The sequence below is a fragment of the Achroia grisella genome, unplaced genomic scaffold (assembly GCF_030625045.1).
Source record: "Achroia grisella isolate CSIRO2021 unplaced genomic scaffold, CSIRO_AGI_Agris_v1 utg1080, whole genome shotgun sequence".
Lineage (NCBI taxonomy): Eukaryota > Metazoa > Arthropoda > Insecta > Lepidoptera > Pyralidae > Achroia > Achroia grisella.
The window spans coordinates 1,069,511-1,093,539 of NW_026712570.1; the positions used below are offsets into that span (position 1 = coordinate 1,069,511).

The following is a 24,029-nucleotide window of genomic DNA, read 5'->3' on the forward strand; positions in this document are numbered from 1 at the left end:
TCAGGCTCTCTGATCCATTTAGTTCTTCCTGACATACTTGATACAGGATTTTATTTGTAGAAAACAATCCGGGGTGTATTTCTCCGGGAACACGAAAGCTGGACAAAGCTTCCACTCTTTGGCGATGCGTATTCAAAATGATGACGTGAACCGCTCGGTGCAGGGAAGAAGGATTGTTAGTAATGTGGATTGATAACCCCATTGCTAGCAATGCACCTTGTCAGGTCGACCTCCACGCGGTTCCCCTGGAAACCATCGTGTTAAATTCCTGGTGAATTTGTCACGATGGGCTAACTGATCTGACCTAATGCTCATCTTATCATCCTCCACTGGTGTCGGGACACCAGTGGAGGATGATAAGATGAGCAAACCGTTAACGCAGGCGGGTGCACCATTCCATTATCATCCACAAAAAAAACCGCTTGGTGCAAATATGTGAGATTTCTACGACGTAAGCATCGTAAGTAAAGGTAATAATAAAAAAGTCTAGGTTCTTATACAACAGCGCATATTATGAAGATTTCACAGTTCTTGATCTTCCATATAAATTAATGAAAATAAAGTAGAATACATATAATATATGACATATAATAGTTTATGAAAATTTATGAACATAAAATTTACATAATATCTTATTTATTTATTTATTTACGTCACACTAAGTGAGCTTTACAGAGTCCCAATAAGGGAGATACTTAGGAAGATTGTATACAAATACACACAATTATAAACACTAATTACATACATACATTATTAAATCATAGCCTATATGTTATTCTGATATATAAGCATATATCACTGTAAAGTTTTATCAAAATCCGTTCTGTAGTTTTTGCGTGAAAGAGTAACAAACATCCGTCCATACTCACTGTGAATATGAAGTGTGAATGATAAAGATGAATTTATGTAAAGTAAAAAACAAATAATAATTTGTAAAATTAACATCATGTTGATATATTTAAAAGCCATTTAAATTTTTAAACTACATCCTTATTTGTACGGCATATTCAATCTGGAGGGGTAAAGGTAATTGTAGATTTTTAATCATCAACATTTAGATTTGTTACTATAAACAGTACTAGCTACCTACCAGACAGATCAATACTAAGATAAGTTAAAAGTTAATATAGAAAGTAAAACAGTGATCAGATCAAACCCGTAGCTACGAATAAAATACCTACACTAAATGATGACTGATGGAATGTGTCTGGAATGTGAGTCTACTGCATAAAACAAAGTGAGACCATAGAATAAGAATAGAATAGAAAATCATTTATTCAAATAAACTTACATTGAAGCACTTTTGAATAGTCATAATAATTTGTTTTTTATCTACCACTCGTTCGGAAAGCTGTCTCATCACAAGAAGAACGAGCAAGAAACTTGTGTGTTGCTCTTTTAAATAATCCTTGTAAGTTTACATTTACAAGTCGAAACGTGTGAATACAAACTACCAACCAATAGAATAAGAATAGAATAGAAAATCATTTATTCAAATAAACTTACATTGAAGCACTTTTGAATAGTCATTACATTTTTTTAATCTACCGCTAATCGGAAAGCTGTATAGTGTGCATAAAACAACTGATTCGTCAGATAATGCGGCTAAGGTAATTTGCCCACTTGTAAAGTTATTAGTTTTAGGGTAGGTCCCATTGGACTGACATGTGCTTTGACATATACATGACAGTTTCTACAAAAATCCTAATGAAAGAAAGAGAAAAAATAGTAGATGACAATATAGAATTACAAATAAAGATACCGGTGTAATAGGAGAGTCGAGGTGACACATATTGTGATAATATACGCAAGAGTAGGCCTGCATTCTGCGAGATTACTCTGAATTTTGTCGACAATCAAACTACACTTTATATCTCAATCACGTGGCATTACCGAACAGTATTAAAATAAACGTCCACAATGGCGGACGCTGAGTGCTCACTTCGTCAAGTGCTCGTTGAAATCGCGGAGAGAAATGATTACACAAACCACAATATCGACATCAAGGGTTTCAACAGTGGCGGCGCGAACTACACCTCAGCTATATTCTTCGCGACCATTTCTTCCTCAGGAAAAGACGATCTGGACCTTTTCGCGAAAGTGGCAATAGTTGGTGAGAAAATACGCAATAAATCAACTGTAGATCGAATGTTTACGACCGAGCAGACGTTTTACAACGATCTGGCGACGGTTTGGGACGGCTACCAGTCCAAATATTCGGTACCCGACGATGAAAAGTTTGTCTTCCCGAAATTTTACGGCGGTAGCCCTAAACGGGGGGAGGAAACGGTCGTGCTGAATAATCTTGTTGCACGTGGGTACGAGACGTATAACAGATTCAAATCTGTGGACTGGCAATATGCTTCTAAAGCTATTGAGACATTAGCTAAGTTTCATGCATTGTCATTTGTTTTCGAGAAGGAATCGCCTGAAGAGCACGAAAAGATATGTAAAGAATTGGTATACCAGATGGGAGGAGAAGAAGATAGTACAAAGAAAGTTTGGGAAAGGATGGTAGAGAGTTCAATACAGGTGCTCAATGATGAACATAAGGGACGAGTTATGAAGTTTATGGAGAAACATACGAGCATGGAATCATTCATGAAGTATTACAGACCTCTCGGAAAGTCTGTATTAATTCACGGAGACTATCGGCCGAGTAATTTATTATATAAGAAACAGGTGAGTTTTTTTAAAATGTTATCTACGTGTTTATATTACTTAATTAAATAAAATAACAGTGAAGTTGCTTGCGTGGTTACCTATGGCTCATCTTTTACAAAGCTATTGGTTATTATATACATCTGAATGGCTTTCTTTAAGTGTGTATTTAGTATAATGTAGGTATATTGAAAAATTTTAGTCTTTAATCAGTCCCGTTTTCTCATACCATGTAAATCTATGTTTTATGAGACCATTATTTGCGATTTTTCTTCACTACAAAAGTTGAAATAGAAATAGACATATTCTTTATTCAAATAAACTTAATGTAAGCACATTTTTTTTTATTTTACCGCTCATTCGGAATGTAGACTCATCACAAGAAACTTGTGTGTTGATCTTTTTTATAAATATTGTTTTAAGAATGAGCAATAAACTTGTGTGTTTCTGTTCTAAATATAGATTATTTTAATTACATTTACATTAACAATGATTAGCATGCGACAATCGACATAGAAACCGCTACACATTTAATCTCTATTCAATCAGATGACATTGTCAGCGTTATGAATTTTAAGATAAATATTTTCTACAAAAATATTGATCAATCCTGTAACAAGAATAATGGATATGATATCAAAGATGTCAAAAATGAAATATATAATTATCAGCCCCGAATGATTTGTAATTGCTGAGAAAAAATAATATTACTACCTTCAATATTTGTGATGCGTCGTCTTAAACCTTGTATGAAAGGTAAAACGTACCAACGTAATGTCCGGGAATATTAGAGTTGCCAGATTTTTTTTCAGCCTAGAAGGGGCAAACGTTTAAATAGGCAAGAAAATACGGGAATTTAGTTTTTTACCCGGGACAAATAAAAAACAAAATTATATAGTAACATTCTACATCTTTTTATATATTTTTCTGAGGAGCAAGTCAGTTTGTATGTTTTTATTGGTTTTAACACATTTATAAAAATCAATACAATTATAATCGTAATTAAAATGTCATCATCAAATCGCTTTTTATTAAATTAAGGGTACGAACGTTGCGTGCGTGAGTATTTTTGTCTAACGTAGATCGATCGATAATAAAAAACGGAGCACTATTCGAATACGGGACAGAGTCAGTCCCGCCGGGACATTTTAAAGTAAGCCTAAAATACGGGACGTCCCGAAAAATTCAGGACGTCTGGCAACGCTAGAGCCAGGCAACCCTTAACAGATGAGATCTCAGGAATAATGTATTGATGTTCATGTTTACAAGTGGTAGTTAGCATTTTGAATTATACTGACCATTAACCTAAATAAGTAAACAATATTAACAAAATGGCTTTAAAAAAAGTAATTCACTTGAGTTTCTTGTCAGTTCTTCTCAATTATAAAAAAGCTGAGAATAAAAGAGAAGAAAAAAAAACAAAATCATTACATAGTATAAAATAAAGTCGCTGTCGCTGTCTGTCCGTACCTATGTATGCTTAAATCTTTAAGACTTCGCAACAGATTTGGAAGCGGTTTTTTTTTAATAGATCTAGTCATTCAAGAGGAAGGTTTATATATATAATACATGTACACCCGTGCGAAGCCGGGGCGAGTAGCTGGTAGATAGATAAATGAACATCAAATATATTCAAATTCAAATTCAAAAATCATTTATTCATGTAGGACATTTCAGCCGCTTATGAAGGTCCCATTTTTTAAATGTATTATATTTTTTTTCCTACCGCCCAGTTCAGTATATAGATTCAATATAAATACTTTAAGTTTTTGCCATTAGTTTCCAAAATATCTTTTTGACCCAGCAATTTTATCACGTTGTACACATACATGGCTTGGAGACATGATTTGCAAGATTTTATTACTGGACTAGCTGAATGTACCGTTCATTTTCTAAAATAAAAGTATCCTAAATTACTCCTTATTACATCAGCTACCTGCCAAAAAAAGTCCCGTCAAAATCGTTCCAGTTATTTCAGAGATTAGCCGGAACAAACATTTAAACAGACAAACATTGAAAAAAAAAAATTTGGTGTATGTGCCGTATTTATATTTATATGCAAGTAGTAAAGAAACGGTATGGTAGTAAATTTCCATATTACAAACAGACACCAATTTTATTTATATGTATAAATATCCTAGATATAAAATAGTCGACCTCCAGGCATTCCCTCAACTTATAATATAATTCCTTACCCCTGGTGGTTAAAGTCAAACTGAATTTAAAGAAATTTAACAAAATAATTAAAAGTGAAATCAAGAATAAATTAATAATTATTAAAATTATTTTTAATATTAACACTAGAATTAATATTAAAACAAATTAGAATATATAATAATAATAATAATAATCTCAGGACAATTCACACAACACCATCTTGTCCCAAGTTAAGCTAGCTAAAGCTTGTGTTATGGGTACTAGATAACTGATACAAATACATGATTTTTTTTTTTTGTAAATACATACATATTATACATAGAAAACACCCAGACCGATACAAACAATCATACTCATGAATACAAATGTTTGTACCGTGCGAGGAACCGAACCCGCGACCATCGGTCGTAAAGCGGTGTGCCAGACCGCTAGACCACCGAGGTCGTCAATTAGATGTATTATTAGATGTGTTTAGTTTGTTTTACTAGATAATACTCATGTACAATGTTAAATACATTGTACATCAGTATTATCATTGTGTTCAAGGTATTTTAATATTATGAGAAGACGTTAATACAACTATGTAATATTTTATTATCTGTGGGTATACGAAATATTAATAACTCGTTAATATTTCGTATACCCACAGATAATATAACATTACATAGTTGTATAAACATTGAATGATGTCCAATGATTTATTCTGAATTACATCTAAATTATCTATATATGTTTTATACATATTTTACTAGTAAATCTATACATATAAATAAAACTGGAGTATCTATTTGTAATATTGAAATAACCGTTTTTTACTACATGCATATGAATACAAACACGGTACATACACCAAACTAACATTTTTTACAATTTTTGTCTGTCTATCTGTTTGTTCTGGCTAATCTCTGAAATGACTGGACCGATTTTGACGGGACTTTAATTGGCGGGTAGTTGATGTAATAAGGAGTAACTTAGGGTACTTTCATTTTAGAAAAAATCTTTTATTTTAGAAAAATAAAGTTAAATTCCACACGGACGACGTCGAGGGTACAGCTGGTAATAAATATTAACGTTATAAAGGACTGAAAATATCTATAGGAATAAATAATTTTGACTTTGATTTCAATAATCTTGGGATATTAACTTAAAATTCTGCCGGTTACCAACTATATAAGATGTCAGTACTATCCCGGAACTTTACAAACGATTTAAGTTGAAAACCTTGAACTTTGACTGGGTTTTTAGTTATAAAGTGTTAATTTAAGTTATAACTTAAGGTTAAACATATGTTTTTGTCATGAAATATATGAAATACGCGTGAATTAGTGATATCTATAAAAGGTAATGAGTATTGTTCTAATCATTTCTACTTTGTGATTAGACTGTATTAAATATTCAATTTGCAACCATGTGTACGTTATTACAAGGTAGATTTTGTAACATATTGTTTGCGTGGGTACCTCAGTCTCATCTAGGGTTGCCATCTTTTTTTGAGAAAAAAAAACGTATAAACTGGTTTGGATAAGAAAGAAATATAGTAAAAGATAGTATATGAAATACGCGTGAATTAATGATATCTATAAAAGGTAATGAGTATTGTTCTAATCATTTCTACTTTGTGATTAGACTGTATTAAATATTGAATTTGCAACCATGTGTACGTTATTACAAGGTAGATTTTGTAACAAATTGTTCGCGTGGGTACCTCAGTCTCATCTAGGGTTGCCATCTTATTTTGAGAAAAAAAAACGTATAAACTGGTTTGGATAAGAAAGATATATAGTAAATGGGGAAAAAAAGTATTTTTCAAATTCTATGTCTATATTGCTTTAAAAACGTATTTTTGTGTGCTTGACGATCTAACGTCGTCCAAGGTCGCGTGTTCGATTCCTCGCACGGAACAAACATTTGTATTCATAAGTACGACTGTTTGTATCTGTGTGTTTTCTATTAATATTATACCTATATGTTATTATAAATATGTGTATGTTTTTTTTTATTCGATATAAATATTATATTATAACTATTTTTGATTTGATATCAAATCAAAAGTAATTCATTTAGGACATTTTAGCCGCTTATATGTCAGTTGTCTAGTACCCCCATAACACAAGCTCTGTTTATCGTGGGACTAGATGGCGCTGTGTTAATTTTTAGAAATAGAAATAATCTTTATTCAAATAAACTTAATATAAGCATTTTTGAATAATCAAGTTTTTTGATTTTACCGCTCATTCGGAATGCAGACTCATCGCAAGAAGAATGAGCAAGAAACTTGTGTGTTGCTCTTTTAAATAAATATTGATTTGCTTGTATTTAATTAACAACAAGGATTAGGCATGCGACAATCAACATGGAAAACGCTACGCACTTAATCTCTGTTCAATCAGATAACATTGTCAGCGCTATGAATTTTAAGTTAGATATTTTCTACAAAAACATTATTATCATTTATAAATTCTTCAATTTTATAATAAGCTATTTTACAAAGAAATTATTTTATATTTTATATTTTATAACACATTTGAATTTTTTTCTGGCAAATTGAGTGCAGACTCTGTCAAATTGAGTACAGTATTGTCCAGGGTATATATTATGTATTATTTTATTAATCATAATAAAAAAAAAAAGGAAAGAGAGAGCAATATTTGTCATACAAAGAAATATCTCACAATGCAACTTGAGAAATTGTTTACTCAAGGCACTTTACTAACAACCAAATATCACTATAAAGGTCATTAAAAAAGTCCACGAAAGTTTTATAGGACATAATCGTGAAGCGTGAAATTTAGGCCATTGACTCAATTGAATTCATTCATCCGCGCCTGATGAGGCCACCAGGCCTGTTACACCGGTGTTCCTCAGTACCAATTGTGAGATGACCTCGGCAGCGGTTTACTACGTCCGAGATCAAGGGAGATCAAGGCCTCTCCTAGAATATTGTATTGTGCTGTTAAATGTACCGATAAAATAGCACCGTTTGTGACACTATCCGCACATTGTCTTGCCTTTACACCGTTATTTGGGGTCGGCGCAGTATGTCATATATAGTCTAGTCTATATATATACATCCTTACTTCCTTAGTTAATATTATAAATGCGAAAGTAACTCTGTCTGTCTGTCTATCTGTCTCACTTTCACGCCATAACTACTGATCCAATTCCAATGAAATTTTATATACAGTATAGTTGCAATATAGTTTTATATATAAGAGCAACACACAAGTTTCTTGCTCATTCTTCTTGTGATGAATCTGCATTCCGAATGAGTGGTAGAATCAAAATATGACTATTCAAAAGTGCTTGTAATGAGTTTATTTGAATAAAGATTATTTCTATTTCTATTTCTATTTCTATTTCTATAGTATTTCCCGGGACGTCCCGTATTTTAGTTTAAAATGTCCCGACGGGACTGACTCTGTCCCGTATTCGAACTGTGCTCCGTTTTTTATTATTAAATTGATCGATCTATGGTAGTCCAAAATATTCACGCACGCAACGTTCGTACTAGATGTACTACAGAGATGTGTCAACCTGAGTTATCTCGATAGTTGAATTCTTCCAAGTCGAGTTGGCATAACTCGAGTTGAATTTTGCCAACTCGACTTGGAAGAATTCAACTGGTAAATGAATGAATCAAGTGAAAGAGTGAGAGCATGATTCTGTCATCGAACCGACAATGACATGAAATTTTCCGATCATTTCATATCATACAATTTTCACTCGTCACAAATATTTCAACATTGATTTGAGGTTGTTATCATTTTTTTACGCATATTCGTCCGATTATGTTATCATTAAAATGATTATGCGTTCTATAAGTCCTTCTGCGGCTTTAAAGTGTTATTTCTACTCTCCCCCTATAGTTCGGTGAAGATTTCAAGGCTAGCTGCGTCCAAAAACATTAGATAACCCTTTTTATTCCAGGTCACTCAAGTCAACTCAGGTTACCTGGGGGGAAGGGGATTGTTAGTAATGTGGTCTCATGACCCCATTGCTAGCAATGTACCAATTCAGGTTGACCTCCACGCGGTTCCCCCTGGAAACCATCGTGTTAAATTCCTGGTGAATTTGTCACGATGGGCTAACTGACCTGACCTCATGCTCATATTATCACCCTCCACTGGTGCCCCGCCAGCGTAAACCGTTAGCGCAGGCGGGTGCACCATTCCATAATCATCCATAAAAAAAAAACTCAAGTTACCTGGGGGGAAGGGGATTGTTAGTAATGTGGATTGATAACCCCATTGCTAGCAATGTACCATGTCAGGTCGACCTCCACGCGGTTCCCCCTGGTAACCATCGTGTTAAATTCCTGGTGAATTTGTCACGATGGGCTAGCTGACCTGACCTCATGCTCATCATCATCTTATCATCCTCCACTGGTGCCTCGCCAGCGTATACCGTTAGCGCAGGCGGGTGCACCATTCCATTATCATCCACAAAAAAAAACTCAAGTTACCTGAATTTCAACTCGAGTTAACTCGAGTTTATTACGAGTAGGCACATCTCTAGTTCGTACCCCTAATTTAAAAGAATAAAGGTTGTCACTTATATAATTTTGTTTATTTGTCCCGGGTTTAAAACTATATTCCCGTATGTTTTTGCCTATTTATGCATTTGCCCCTTATAGGCTGAAAAAAAACTGGCTACTCTACTTCTAGGCAAAGTACCTACCAACTCTCGGTTGAGTGTTGCAGCTGAGTCGAAACATAAATTGTTACAAAAAGTAAGCTAAAATGAGTCGCGACGTTAGCCAAAGACTTTTTGTAACAATTTATGTTTTTATAAATTGTTAGTTTTTTTATGTTATAGCTAGTGATATTTACAATAATGTATGACTCCAAGGTGACGGCTAAAAAAGTCAAGTCCAAATCTTGTCAAGTGTAATTTGTTTCGATCCGCATTAAACCTGTTCATCTATACATATAAATAACATTGAAGTGTCTGTTTGTAATATTAAAATAACTGTTTTTTACTACATGCATATGAATATAAATATGGTACATACACCAAAATATTAGGGCACATAGCTCGTAGGACAGATGGCCGTTGGGGCAGTAAAGTCCTCGAGTGGCGACCACGTACCGGAAGACGCAGCGTGGGAAGGCCTCCAGCAAGGTGGACCGACGATCTGGTCAAGATTGCGGGAAGGCATTGGATGCGAGCAGCGCAGGACCGATCGTCGTGGAGATCTTTGGGGGAGGCCTATGTCCAGCAGTGGACGTCTTCCGGGCTGCGATGATGATGATGATGATGACCAAAATATTTTTTTAAACAATTTTGGTCTGTCTGTCTGTCTGTCTGTCTGTTTGTTCCGGTTAATCTTTGAAATGGCTAGACCGATTTTGACGGGAGATCGTTTGGCAGGTAGCTGATGTAGTAAGGAGTAACTTGGGCTACTTTTATTTTAGAAAAACAAAGTTAAATTCTACGCAGACGAAGTCGCAGGAACAGCTAGTTTATAATGTATATACTCAGTAGATCTGAAAATAGGCTGTTATCTAATTTTTATACCCCTAAGTGAAAAGGTTGGCCCACCGAAAAAATAATTTTCCTTTTTTTGACATCATTTTTTACGATTCGCTATTAAAAACACAACCCTACATTTTCACCCTTCTACATTCTACACGCAAAAGAAAAATAATTTATTTAAATTAAAAACTTTAAATGCTTGTTTTGTAAAAAAAATACATTTTCAATACTGTCATTTTTCTATTTAACCGACGAAATGTTGATGCGATGGTACTGCCCTTTACGATAAGTAAACGCCAAAATACAGCTACAAAAATATCTACGGTAATTTGCAGGACGACTCCCTCCAAGTCATACCTGTGGACTACCAGACTCTGCGCGCCGGCAGCCCAGTTTCTGACCTCATCTACTTCATTTTCGTGGGGTCCGACCAGAAGTTCAGAGAGAACCACTACCAACAGCTCGTCGAGCATTACTACCAGCAGTTATGCCTGGCGCTGGCCAGGTTCCAGATAGACCCAGCAGACGTGTACCCGAGAGAGAAGTTCGACGTTGACTTTAAGGAAGTTAGTATATATTTTGTTTAGAGTTTCAATAGTAGCAAATATATATACCTATATATTTATACATTACCTCTATATCGATAGAACTTTATGCTCAATTTACACTCAGCCCAAGTGGGCAGGGAAGTGAGCCGCGCGAGAGTGTAAACACGAGTGGAAACACTTCCCATGCCATTGGCACTGCCACTCGCGCTTGCCCGGCGCTCCCTCGATAGTCGGTTTTTCGTGCTCGAGTCAAAGGAATGGCAGCGCGAGTGGCAGCGTGTTTTTACATTCAGCCCTCTCGTTCAGTTGTCGCCCGGCAGCGCGAGTGGCAGGGGAAGCGGCTGAATGTAAACGTAGCAAATAATTGATATAAGGACATGGACAAGACTTAAATTTTGAATAGGAATTTAAGTTTTGTTCATGTATATAACTCAAAGGTGACTGACATTGTGATCTATCAACGCACAGCCCAAACCACTGGACGGATCGGGCTGAAATTTGGCGTAGAGGTAGATGTTGTGACGTAGGCATCCGCTAAGAAAGGATTTTGATTAATTCTACCCCCAAGGGGATAAAATAGAGGATGAAAGTTTGTATGAAACTTTGTCAATTTTAAACCGATCAGGCTGAGACTTTGCTTGCATAAAGATACTATGACGTAGACATCCCCTAAGAAAGGATTTGATAAATTCCACACCTAAGGGGATAAAATAAGGGATGAAAGTTTGTATAAATCTTCTTAGATTTTCGCCAGATTGAACTGAAATTAAAGATTGGAGCTACTATGATGAAGACTTTCGCTTAAATAGGATTTTGATAAATTCAATCATGGGGGTTGAATGGGGATAAAATAAGGAATGATGGAGAATGTAAATGTATTAGTTTGAACCTATCAGTACCTAATGCAAAGAATAAATTAAAACGAACAAAATAATTTTTAGTTCTTTAGGCTACTTTTATTTTAGAAAAATAAATATACTTATACAAATATGAAGAAGTTTAATAGTAGACTAGGCTGTACAGTCTAAGGATCCTTGCCCGTTCCATCATTGAAAAGGTGATGGACGAATGTAGAAAAAAAAGCAAACAACAAATGACGACGTGTGAAGGTAGACGAATATAATAATAAAAAAAAATATTTCCCATCTACCCGCTGCTGTTAAAATCATGGCGGTTGATAACTGTCGAAATATCGGCAACTCGACTAAAACTCAACTTTTTTGGGGGTATAAGTTTCGCTGTGTGAATTGACAGTTTTTATTATTAAATTTAAAAATAATGAGAGATTTATATGGGTTATTCTATGTTTTAAACACGCTAGGCACTGGAGGACGCGAATTGTTAGTAATGTGGACGAATAACCTCATTTGTAACTTTGCAAATTGATCTCTACGTTCCTCCTGGAAATTATCATATTAAATTACTCATGAATTTACCACGATGGGTTAACTGATCTGACCTCATACTCATCAACTGGTGCCCCGCCAGCGTAAACCGTTAGCGCAGGCGGGTGCACCATTCTATTATCATCCATAATAAATAACCTGTGAGGCCTCAACCTGTACCCTTCCAGGATATGTATAATAATAATAATCTCAGGACAATTCACACAGCGCCATCTAGGCTCAAGTTAAGCTAGCTATAGCGTGTGTTATGGGTACTAGATAACTGATACAAATACATAGATTTGTTTTTTCCATAAATACATACATATTATACATAGAAAACAGACCGCTGCAAAGAATATAAGTGTTGGCACCGTGCGAGGAATCGAACGCGCAACCATCGGCAGTAGGTAAACCGCTAGACCACCGAGGACGTCAAATGGGTATGACCCTGTATCTTTTATAAAAGATGCAGGGTTTAGCATACCGCCCTACTTCCGATGGTTGCGGGTTCGATTCCTCGCACGGTGCAAACTTATATTCATGAGTATGATTGTTTGCATCGGTCTGGGTGTTTTCTATGTATGTATTTGTTTAAAGCTATAGCTTTAATTATATATTTTTTAATTGCAGATGCTGCCATTTGCCGTACTTCTAGGTGTGTTCCTGTTACCAATAATAACAGTTGAGGCAGAAAGTGCTCCCCGCATGGACGGAGATGCAGATTTCGACAGCTTCGTCGTGAAGCCAAATGAGTTATTCGCCCAAAGATTCACTGAACTCATCGCGGATTGCATCCGATACGAAATTATTTAGCGAAGACCATAGACAATAATGTTACATAGACAAGACTTTTTTATTTTCCTGGACAATACACGCAAAGACAACCGGAGCTAAGTCGTACTTCTGTTTTGGGTACTAGCCAACTGATAGAATACTTATATGCATTTGTTTTAAAAATACATACATAATATACAAAGAAAACACCTAAACCGATGCAAACAATCGTATTCGTAGTTACAAACGTTTGTGCCGTGCTAGGAATCGAACTGGCGACCATCGGAAGTAAAGCGCCGAGCTAAACTATTAAACCACTAGAAATATTTTTTTAATAGATCAACTCAAGATGGCGCCCGCTGACTTTCGCGCGCAATATCACGCGCGAAAAAACATATCGTGTAAAAGCAGCTTTAACAGTTTTTAATTTGTTAAAGTTTAACGTTTATTTTAAGCATGTTATTAGTAGTAGTAGTTTTTAAATTAATTTAATCTGAGTATAAATTATAACTAATAAATAAATTGAGAATGGATTATGCAATGCAGTTGTATTTAAAAAATTGTAAAATAATTTATTTATTGGATAATCTGTCCACGAAATGAGTAAAAATAAAGTATTTTGACTGAAAAGGTCTAGGGATTTCAGTAAACATGCTTAATGTTAATTGTAATTATGCTATTTGTATTAAATTAAGTAATGAAAGAATAAATGAATGAATTATGTTCAATTATATATGTAATTAAACTTATTTATATGTAGAATGTATGAATATAAATAGTAAATTCCAGAAAGTACTCTGTGATGATAAATCTCTGTAGTTATTGCATGTGTGTAGTTTTCATATAAACAAACATTATATTTTAAAATTTTTGTTAAGGATATGACATGATTGACTAAATTTAAAACTTCATAACTAAAAATAATTGTTTTATTTAATACTAGCTGAGCCCGCGGTTACACCTGCTTGAAATGTATAGTCTATATGTTATTCTTATGTGTAAGCTGTATAAACTGTAAAGTTTCATCCAAATCCGTTCAGTAGCTTTTTCGTGAAAGAGTAACAAACATTGATCCATACTCACAAACTTTCACCTTTATATATTAATTAATAAGATAGAAATGAAATATAAATACCAGCAAAATACATATTTAGTAGTTTTTCGTTTAAAGATTTTTATTTCTCATGACATCGTAATTTAGACGAATGACAAAATTATAATATAATAAAACTAAAAAAATGTTAGATTTATTTAATATGGCAATCAAATATATTATTATATATATATATATATATATATATATATATATATATATATATATTAAGATTATAGTTGATATATTAGAGTTGCAGGGTAATAATATGATGTTGTTAGTAGAAAGGATGTATATTATAGATGATAATAGACTGACAAAATGTACATAGAAATATCGATGTGCATAGTCTCAATTATAAAAATTGTTATTCTATCACTTATTCAGAACGCAGATTCATTACAAAAAGAATGTAAGAAACTAGCGTGTTGCTCCTATGAATAATTGTTGTTTTAAATAAATACACAATTTTTATGGATGAAAATTTCCGGGAGAGCCGCGTGGAGGTCAACCCGAATGGTGCATTCAACAATCCCCTTCCCTCTTTAATGAATACACATTATCAAGGACGATGCATGCGACAATCAAATGTTAACTATCGTGTCAAACACCATTAATTAAAAATGGTAAAATCAATAATCATGTTTCTTTATCTAAGGCATTCAGAGTAATCTGAAACGAAACGGCAGAGTGCGGAGCCTAAATAATCTTTGTGACATTGACAAGTAGACTGATGGATGGAACTGACGTAGCGGGAGCTTTGGAGCGAAAAGGTTGGAGTGTTTATTATTATAAAAACAAATAAGAGATAGGTAATTGTGAATATTGTAGGCATTGGGGGGTTTATCAGTTGGGACTGGGAGGATACCACAAGTAGTGAAGGTGAGTGTTAATGCATTCTAAAAGGGCCCTTTTAACCTACACACGTGTTACTTGTCTCAGGCACTTGGGGTTCTCTCCCTGAACCTTCGGTGGCCGGCATCAGGGCCTAAGTCGTCATCAGTCATCATAAGTTTATTTGCGGAAAACTTTATAATTTATTTTTCATACTGCTTTCTTGATATATGATAGCGTAGCGGCTTTTGTATTGATTGCCGTATGCATCCTCATGTAAAGTGCGAATACTGTAACTACTATATAGTAATTTTTGTAGCTGTGACGTGGTCGAGTGGAATGAGTAGTCATGCTCACTAAAATGTCCAGACATGTGGCGGCGTGTTGGGCCGCGTCATTGGGCTCCCTAAAATATGGTTTAGCGCAGTGATGGCTGGCTCATCCGTCATACTCGTGAACGAGTGCTGCTTGTAGGGACTGGTCTGCTCTTATAACTACGACTGATTTAATCTAATTGTGTTTTTATATTTGAGCCTAAATAAATTAGCGCTGGTTGGTAGTTTGTATTCACACGTTTCGACTTGTAAAATGTGAACTTACAAGGATTGTTTAAAAGAGCAACACACAAGTTTCTTGCTTATTCTTCTTGTGATGAGACAGCTTTCCGAATAAGCGGTAGATTAAAAAAAATGTTGACTATTCAAAAGCGCTTAAATTAAGTTTATTTGAATAAATGATTTTCTATTCTATTCTATTCATCATAACTAGTGGTTTTAAAACAACATAGAAACCGCTACACACTCATTGTACAATCAGATAATATTGTCAGCTATGAATAGAGATATTTCTATAATATTATTTAGCAATAACAATTGAAAATGCCGAAATCGGTAATAGGCATGTTATCTTATTAACTGATTATATCATAGAAACACTGTACTATTATCAATGATTAATACCTATATTAATTAATTTAAAAATAATTAAAACTTGATTAATGATATATTAATACAAAACAAAAAAATCAAATGAAGCGACACAAACAAATAATTATATATTAGTAATTATATATATCATTAGCTAATTGTTAAATTATACATATCATATATATATTGAGTTTGTATCCTATAGATAGCATGAGTCAAGGTTACGCAAGGTCGTAATTGATGTTGAAAATATATGTATGTCCAAATAAATAAAGTTATATGTAAACTGTATTATATTGTACATATAATTATATTTATTAGTAAATACATATATTTTATATATATATATTCTATACAAACGGTAAACGGTTACCGTAGCCTATGGACGCCTGAAACAACAAGGGTGTCACATACGCGTTGCCGACTCTTATGAAACCTTAATATACCCTTCTTGAAAAACCCCAAAAAACTATTACTGATAAATTAAAAAATAATCAATTTGTAAGTTAATGAAATAGTTAATTAAAAGAATAAATGTATATAATTGCTGGAAGGCATTGGATGCGAGCAGCGCAGGACCGATCGTCGTGGAGACCTTTGGGGGAGGCCTATGTTCAGCAGTGGACGTCTTCCGGGCTGCGATGATGATGATGATGATGATGATGTATATAATCATCTTTAAAAAAAAAGCAATGTAAAAAAATCGGTATCGGCACATAATTTAAGAATTGATAAATAAATGTTAAAACTGAAATTAGTTTTATTAATTACTAGCTGATCTGCACATATCTATTCGTCTGCATCACACACTTGACATTTATCATTATATTTCTCTCAATTTATATAATATATTTTTAAATTATAGCCTATATTTTATTGTGATATATAAGCTATATTACTGTAGTTTTATCAAAATCAGTAGTCTTATGAAAAAATTTTTACATGAAAGAACAAATATCTATACATACAAACTTTCAAATTCAAAATTCGAATTCAAATTCAAAATATCTTTATTAATGTAGGTCTATTATAGACTCTTATGATATGTCAAATCTACCGTCAGTTCGCAATGATATCAAGATGAGAAGAACTGTCAAGAAACTGAGCTCGTTTTTTCTTTTCAAATAATAGTGGAACATGTTTATAATAATACATAGTCATTAAAATTCAAATTTGGGAGAATAGAGTGACCACCAGCATATGCTATCGCAAAGAACAAAAAATTTAATCAGTGTTCACAACCCGAACAGACCAGTCCCCACAAGCAGCACCCGTTCACGAGTATGACGGATGAGCCAGCCATCATTGCACTAAGTTTCAAGTTTAGTATTTAGTAAGGAAATAAGGATGTAAATGAATGAAACATGAAAAATCTTAAGTTAAATTAATATGACGTCCATGATGGTATTTGAATATACAAATTTAAAAAAGAAACTACATTTGGGACCTATTGAGGGTGAATAAAAAATGACCCTTAAAACTAAAAGTTCAAGGTGCACCTTTCTAAAGCAATTCTGATGAAATTTGAATATCTACCGATTATAAAATTTCAAAGAAATCCTATCAGATATTTTTCATAATAAGATAACTTTGGTACCTCAATACCATCTATCAATTATGAATCGCTGATTACGGTTCCTCTATCTATTCATTTTTAATTAAAAAAATAACTCATTTTCCACGCTTCTGGCACCTTGCAATTTTATTACGGTACTTATAAATTATCTAAATTTAATGTGCGTTAAAGAAAATCGATAAAATATTATCTGCCATCTATAAATAGTATGTAATTACTTGAATTCTTTTTAGTATTGCAAACTTCCGTGATAGTAACAGAACTAGAGATGGCGTCACAAATTCTACACAAACTATTGAACGAAATCGTTAAGGAGAACAAATATGAGAATCCTAGTGTTGCTGTCAATCTAGTTTACTATGAAGGTATCAGTTACACTTCATATGTGCCGTATACAGTCACTATAACTGAAGTTGGAAAAGAAGATCTTCATATGTTTGCAAGAGTCGCCATCAAGAAAGATGCCAAACAAACAGCTATGTTCGACCTAGAGCATTCAATGCACATGGAATTACACAAGACATATGAAGACATACAAAATGCATGCGATATACCACCTGAAAAGAAATTAGTTATGCCCAAATTGTATGGATACAACCCAAAAGAACTGGAAGAAACAATAGTGGTTGAAGATTTACAACCAAAAGGTTTTATTCCATTTAACAGACTAAAGTGTATAGATTGGAAATACGCTGCCAAATCTGTGGAATCTCTAGCTAAGATACATGCGTTGTCTATGGCATACAGAGACAATAACCCGGTTGAGTTTAATGAGTTTGTAAAGAAAGCGAATGCACAAGAAGATATATATTCTGGAGTTGCAGATACTGCTTATAAACAGCGTGTTGAGGCTACTCTTGCCGTAATATCGGACCAAAATAAAAATAAATTGAAAGTTTATCTGAATAAAGTGAGTGCAGTGTCTTTGTATGATATTCAGAAGTCATATCAACGTCCAGTTCTGTGCCACGGAGACTATAGACCAAGTAATATATTACATAAAGTTCATAAGGTATGTAATTGTAACAGTTTAACAGACCATCTTATATTGGATAGGCGCGGGTTCTAGTCCTTGCAGAAATCGTACAGTCGCACACAGTCTAATATCCTAGTAGTTATGAATACAAATGTTTGCATTATGCAAACATGACTGTATTTCAGAGATTAGCCGGAACAAACAGACCGACAGACAGACAGATAAAAATAGTAAAAAATGTTATTTTGGTGTATGTACCGTATTTATATTCATATGCATCTACTAAAAGACGGTTATTTCAATATTACAAACGGGCACTCCAATTTTATTTATATGTATAGATCAGCTATTTAACATCACGCAAAAAATCAAAATTAATGCTAAGTAAAAACGAAATATCCGCGATATGCTGCAATACATAATGAGTATTTAATGGAATTAGTTCAATTATTAATTGGTAGTTTGTATTCACACACTTCAACTTAAAATGTAAAGTAACAATAAAATTATTTCAAAGAGCAACACGCAAGTTTCTGTCTCGTTCTTCTTGTGATGAGACAGCTTTCCGAATGAGCGGTAGGTTGAAATGTGTTGACTATTCAAAAGTGCTTCAATGTAAATTTATTTGAATAAGTGATTTTCTATTCTATTCTATACCACAATACGGTAATGACGGTGGTGGACTGGTATAATATATTTTAAATTAGACTACAAGCAAACAAAAAAGGTACAAAGTCGCGGGTAAAACAACAATTTGATAAATATATTGACGATACTATATTATCATGAGAATTGTGAGTCTTGCTATTAAAATGCGGCAATATTATCAGCTATCAATGATTCACGTAAGAATTATTCAGTAGTCCATACAAGATGGTTATCTATCGCCATACCAAGTGTTTGTAGACAAATACGAGCCAAGTGTCATGAGAAAAATTGAAATATAAGAGAGAGAACTAATAAATGAGGAGAAAGATAAACAATATTAATTCAAATTCAAAATATCTTTATTCATTCTGTAATAGACCTACAATTAAAGACTATGATATTTCAAATCTACCGTCAGTTCGGAATGATTTTTATTATTAAAAATCGTCTACATTACTCATACATTCTAGCAAACTTTCGCATTTATAAAATGTGTAGGTTTAAGTGTATTTGGTAATAAAAGACCAAGACAAGGTCATTAGGGCAGAATAATTCACACAGCGCCATCTAGTCCGTAGCGAAGCAGAGCTTGGTACAAGAGAACTAATGCAAATTTAAATTTCCAATTCAAATTCAAAATATCTTTATTCATGTAGTCTATTACAGACTCTTATGATATGTCAAATCTACCGTCAGTTCGGAATAATTTCGAGTAGAGGAGAACTGACAAGAAACTCAGCTCGTATTCTTTTCAAATAGCCTTTACTATTAACTTAACTTAAGTTTACTTTAAGCTTAATTTTTATTCTAATTATACATATATTTTGCAGTAACTGTATTCCTGTTAGTTACTATTTAATTAATTGTTTTTGTTCATCTGAATGTTAACAGTATGTCGTGATGTAACTTAGGTCTCCTCCAAGTATTCCCGTAGTATCCGGTCCTTTGCTCTTTTAGACCTACTTTTTCCCATCTTTTAATTTGTCTTTTGCTTCTTATGTATCCCCTTGGGTCACTCTATGTTTTTTATCCATTTAGGTATTTTTTCCTTATTCATATAGCCTGTCCCACCTTCATAGACTTAACAGTGGTTTCAACATTTTAAAATTTTGCTTTGGAGAAAGGAGAGAAATTATTTTGTACATCTATCTCCCATATTCCACATGGGATACATGTGGTTTCTTTGTTTCGCCCGTTTCTGCCTCCAGTTTGTGTCTTTTTTCGGCCGCAGCTGGCCTTTACAGTTTCACCGGACGATAGCGAGTGCAGATGGCACTTCAAACCCGCGGAAGGACTTATGGAATGGCTGAAGGCCAACTCCCGCCTGACGGATATGACTTTAGTGTAAGAGCACCGCTAGGGCTTGAAACGTCGTCATAATTTCGATCCCTGCTTCATCTGATCGATCGAGCTTGTTTTGTACGCATGTCCCAACAATTTCAAGCTACGGTACTTATTTGAAGTTCATTTATTAAATTACTATAAGTAGCACTGGTTTATTTGCTATTTCAGAACGGTAGTCTCGAGGTGGTGCCCACATCGTTCCACTCAATCCAGAGTGGCTCCCCGTTGTCCGATCTTCTGTACTTCATCTTCACGGGATCTGATGAGCAGTTTCGACGCAGACACTTCCAAGCACTGATGGATCACTATTACAAGGAATTAAGCAATATATTGCGGTCATTGAAACTCAATCCAGATTATATATACTCAAAAACAAACTTCGAGCATGATTTGAAACAGGTAAATATTGTTATTCATTTGACAGTCAAGTAGTCTAGCAGTTTTAGCACACGTTCGATTCCTCGCACGATACAAACATTTGTATTCATAGTTAAAATTCAAAATATCTTTATTCATGTAGGTCTAATACAGACTCTTCTGATTTGTCAAATCTACCGTCAGTTCGGAATGATTTCGATTTGAGAAGTACTGACAAGAAACTCAGCTCGTATTCTTTTCAAATAAATGTTGTACATGTTTACAATAATACAGATTATTTTTTTATATTCAAACTTGGGAGAATAGAGTGACAACCAGCATATGCTATTTTAAGAAATAAATTTATGTGTAAATGAGTATTAATGAGTATGATTGTTTGTATCGGTCTGTGTGTTTTCTATGTAGGTATATTATGTGTGCAATATATGTATATTCTATGTAGAAAACACCCAGATCGAAACTGTTTGTATCGATCTGGGTGTGGGATCATAGTCATTAATACAAGTATTTGTGCAGGAATCGAACCCGCGACCATCAGAAGTACGGTAGCTTACGGACTAGATGGCGCTGTGTGAATTATTCTGTCCTAATGACCTTGTCTTGTTCTTTTATTGCCATATACAATAAAACCTACGCATTTCATATACAAACTTGGCAAGAATATATATATATATATAGATGTTTTTTAATAATAATTTATTTAATAATAAAAATTCTTAGACCTTATCTACTGATGACGTCGTAATGATTGCAACATTGGACAATACTTGACATATCTACTTTGCACTGGGCATATTTGAATAATATGCAGAGGATTAGCCTATCTACATAATTCAGATTAATTTAGTTTAGTATCGACGTTATCCATTAAGTTATTTGGTATCAGTTAGAACCGAACTCAGAATTTTTCGGTCTTAGTTATTGTATTCGTATTCGCTATATATAAATATGCATACAGAATTTAAGATCGATTTAAATGAAAACATTAAGCACATTGCTACCTGTAAGAAAGACTGAACTGAAGAAAATGAATCACTTATGTAGTAAAACGTCAGATGATTCTCGAACTGACCACATAAAATCATATTGTGGGGTACATTAAATAAAAGATCTTCGATTTTCTATATGTGGACTGTTTTTCTATTTGTTTCTTATCCTATGGGTCGGCCGGCCGGAGTGGGGTTTTCTTGGTTGTTGCGCCGGCGGTGTTTCTTCGCCGGTGGCGTATGCATAAGAGAGCGCGACCGTTTTGTTTTTCGGACTACTCTAATGCTGTTGGCCGCAGTTGGCCTTTACAGCTTCACCGGACGTATTATATTTTATTATAATAAAATTCAAAAATTCAAAATTCAAAAATCATTTATTCATGTAGGACATTTTAGCCGCTTATGAACGTCAAATTTTTACATTATAATTTTATTTTTTTCCCTACCGTCCAGTTCGGTATATAGATCCAATTGAGAAGAACTGGCAAGAAACTCAATTGAATTACTTTTTTTTTTAAAGCCAGTTTATTTACAATGTATATTTATATAGGTGTCTATGTCTAACATTAAATGAAAATTCAGTGCATGAACAACTATTGCCATGCACACTCGTCATTCAAGCAATCGTTTAGTGAGTAATAGGCTTTGCTCAGTAAATATGATTTAACAGATGTTTTGAATTTATTTAAGGGTAATTCCAACATATCCTTTGGTATCTTATTGTAAATTTTTATACCTATTCCCATAAAAGACCTATTAACTTTTTCTAAACGATACTTGGGGACAGCAAGTTTGTCTTTAAATCTTGTATTAATATTATGAATATTGCTGTTTTTTAAATAAGATATATAATAATATATAATATATTATATTTTATTTATACATAAAATCATGTTACAAAACTATTACTACAACTAACGACATTACAAAAACACATATCCAAATATTTGCCTGTCTGAGACGCGTAGGCGTATTTATCCTTACTAATATTATGAATGTGAAAGTAACTCAGTCTATCTGTCTGTTTGTCTGTCTTGCTTTCACGTCAAAACCACTGAACCGATTTAAATGAAATTTAGTACACAGATAGTCTAGACCCAGAGAAAGGCCATAGGCTACGTTTAAATGCGAAAAAAGGGTTGTAGGTAGTTGATAGGGGAGATGAAAGATTATATGGAAGTATTGTCATTAAAAAAAGAAAATAAAATTGTAGTGTTTGTTTATAATATCAAATTAACAGCTTTTTACTAAATGGATATGAAAGTATATACGGTACTCCATCAGAAAATAATATTTTTTTGTCTCTCTGTTAGTATGTTTTTTCTTGTTAATTTCCGAAACGACTGGATCAAATTTGATGGCATTTTCACCTACAGATATTTAATATTATAAGGAGTAAATAATTCTAATTTTAAAAATTCAAATTTCAGATTTTTATATCCACGCTGACGTAGTCACTTGTTACATTTAGTGTTAACTACATATAAATAAAAAATTGTTTTCTTTCTTTCAGTATTTACCATACGGACTCATAATGGCGATTTTATTCCTGCCAATTGTGAGTGAACAAGATGAGAAAGCACCAACGGTGCAGCGCGGCCACCGTGGTATCGAACCTGTTACACAAACGAAAACTGGACCGTGGTTTAAAGAGAGGATTAACGGAATCATCAATGATTATTTAAGATGGGGCCTCATCTAATATGATGTTTACTATGTATTGTGTAACCTATTTCTTTCGCCATACATTTTATGCTGCATTCTCATTGGGTGTTTAAGGAATATTGAGATATAATTCAATGCTTTAGAGTTGAGTTTTAAAGAGATCTGTTTACATTCATTGCGATTAATGGGAATTAAAAATACAATTACAATATCAAATTTTGTCATAGTACTTTTTTCACACTAATATAAAACACTAAACAAAAAAATATGATTGAGAGAAAAATAGAAGAAAAGAGGGGTAGGTGAAGACCAAGGTACAGCTACATCAAGCAAGTGAAATACAGAATGGAGTCGTGACGTATAAAGGTATAAAGAGTACGGTGGAAGATCGTGGAAAGTGGCAAGAGCTCCACTGACAAGAGCATTGCTGATGAAATTCATTAACTGATGAATGAATAAAATAAAATTAAAAAAAAAACATGGTATCGGACGCGACACATCGAGACAGGACACTGTACCCAATGTGTCATATACTTTTGTCTGTCTTTAAACGCCGTTAAGGAAACATCTAATTATATGGCATATGGCAAAACTAGGCCT

General features: G+C 33.8%; 2 protein-coding genes across 2 annotated transcripts; both read left to right on the plus strand.

Moving 5' to 3' along the window:
• Nucleotides 1–1,920: 1,920 nt before the first annotated feature.
• LOC131842187 (uncharacterized) lies at nucleotides 1,921–13,042 on the plus strand. The gene is made up of 3 exons (XM_059190724.1): nucleotides 1,921–2,682; nucleotides 10,629–10,859; nucleotides 12,860–13,042. The coding sequence occupies exons 1-3, from the start codon at nucleotides 1,921–1,923 to the stop codon at nucleotides 13,040–13,042; spliced, it is 1,176 nt and encodes a 391-aa protein (XP_059046707.1).
• Nucleotides 13,043–17,700: 4,658 nt separating this feature from the next.
• On the plus strand, nucleotides 17,701–23,466 carry LOC131842446 (uncharacterized). Its single transcript, XM_059190979.1, has 3 exons — nucleotides 17,701–18,444; nucleotides 20,569–20,799; nucleotides 23,278–23,466. The coding sequence occupies exons 1-3, from the start codon at nucleotides 17,701–17,703 to the stop codon at nucleotides 23,464–23,466; spliced, it is 1,164 nt and encodes a 387-aa protein (XP_059046962.1).
• The last annotated feature ends 563 nt before the right edge of the window (nucleotides 23,467–24,029 follow it).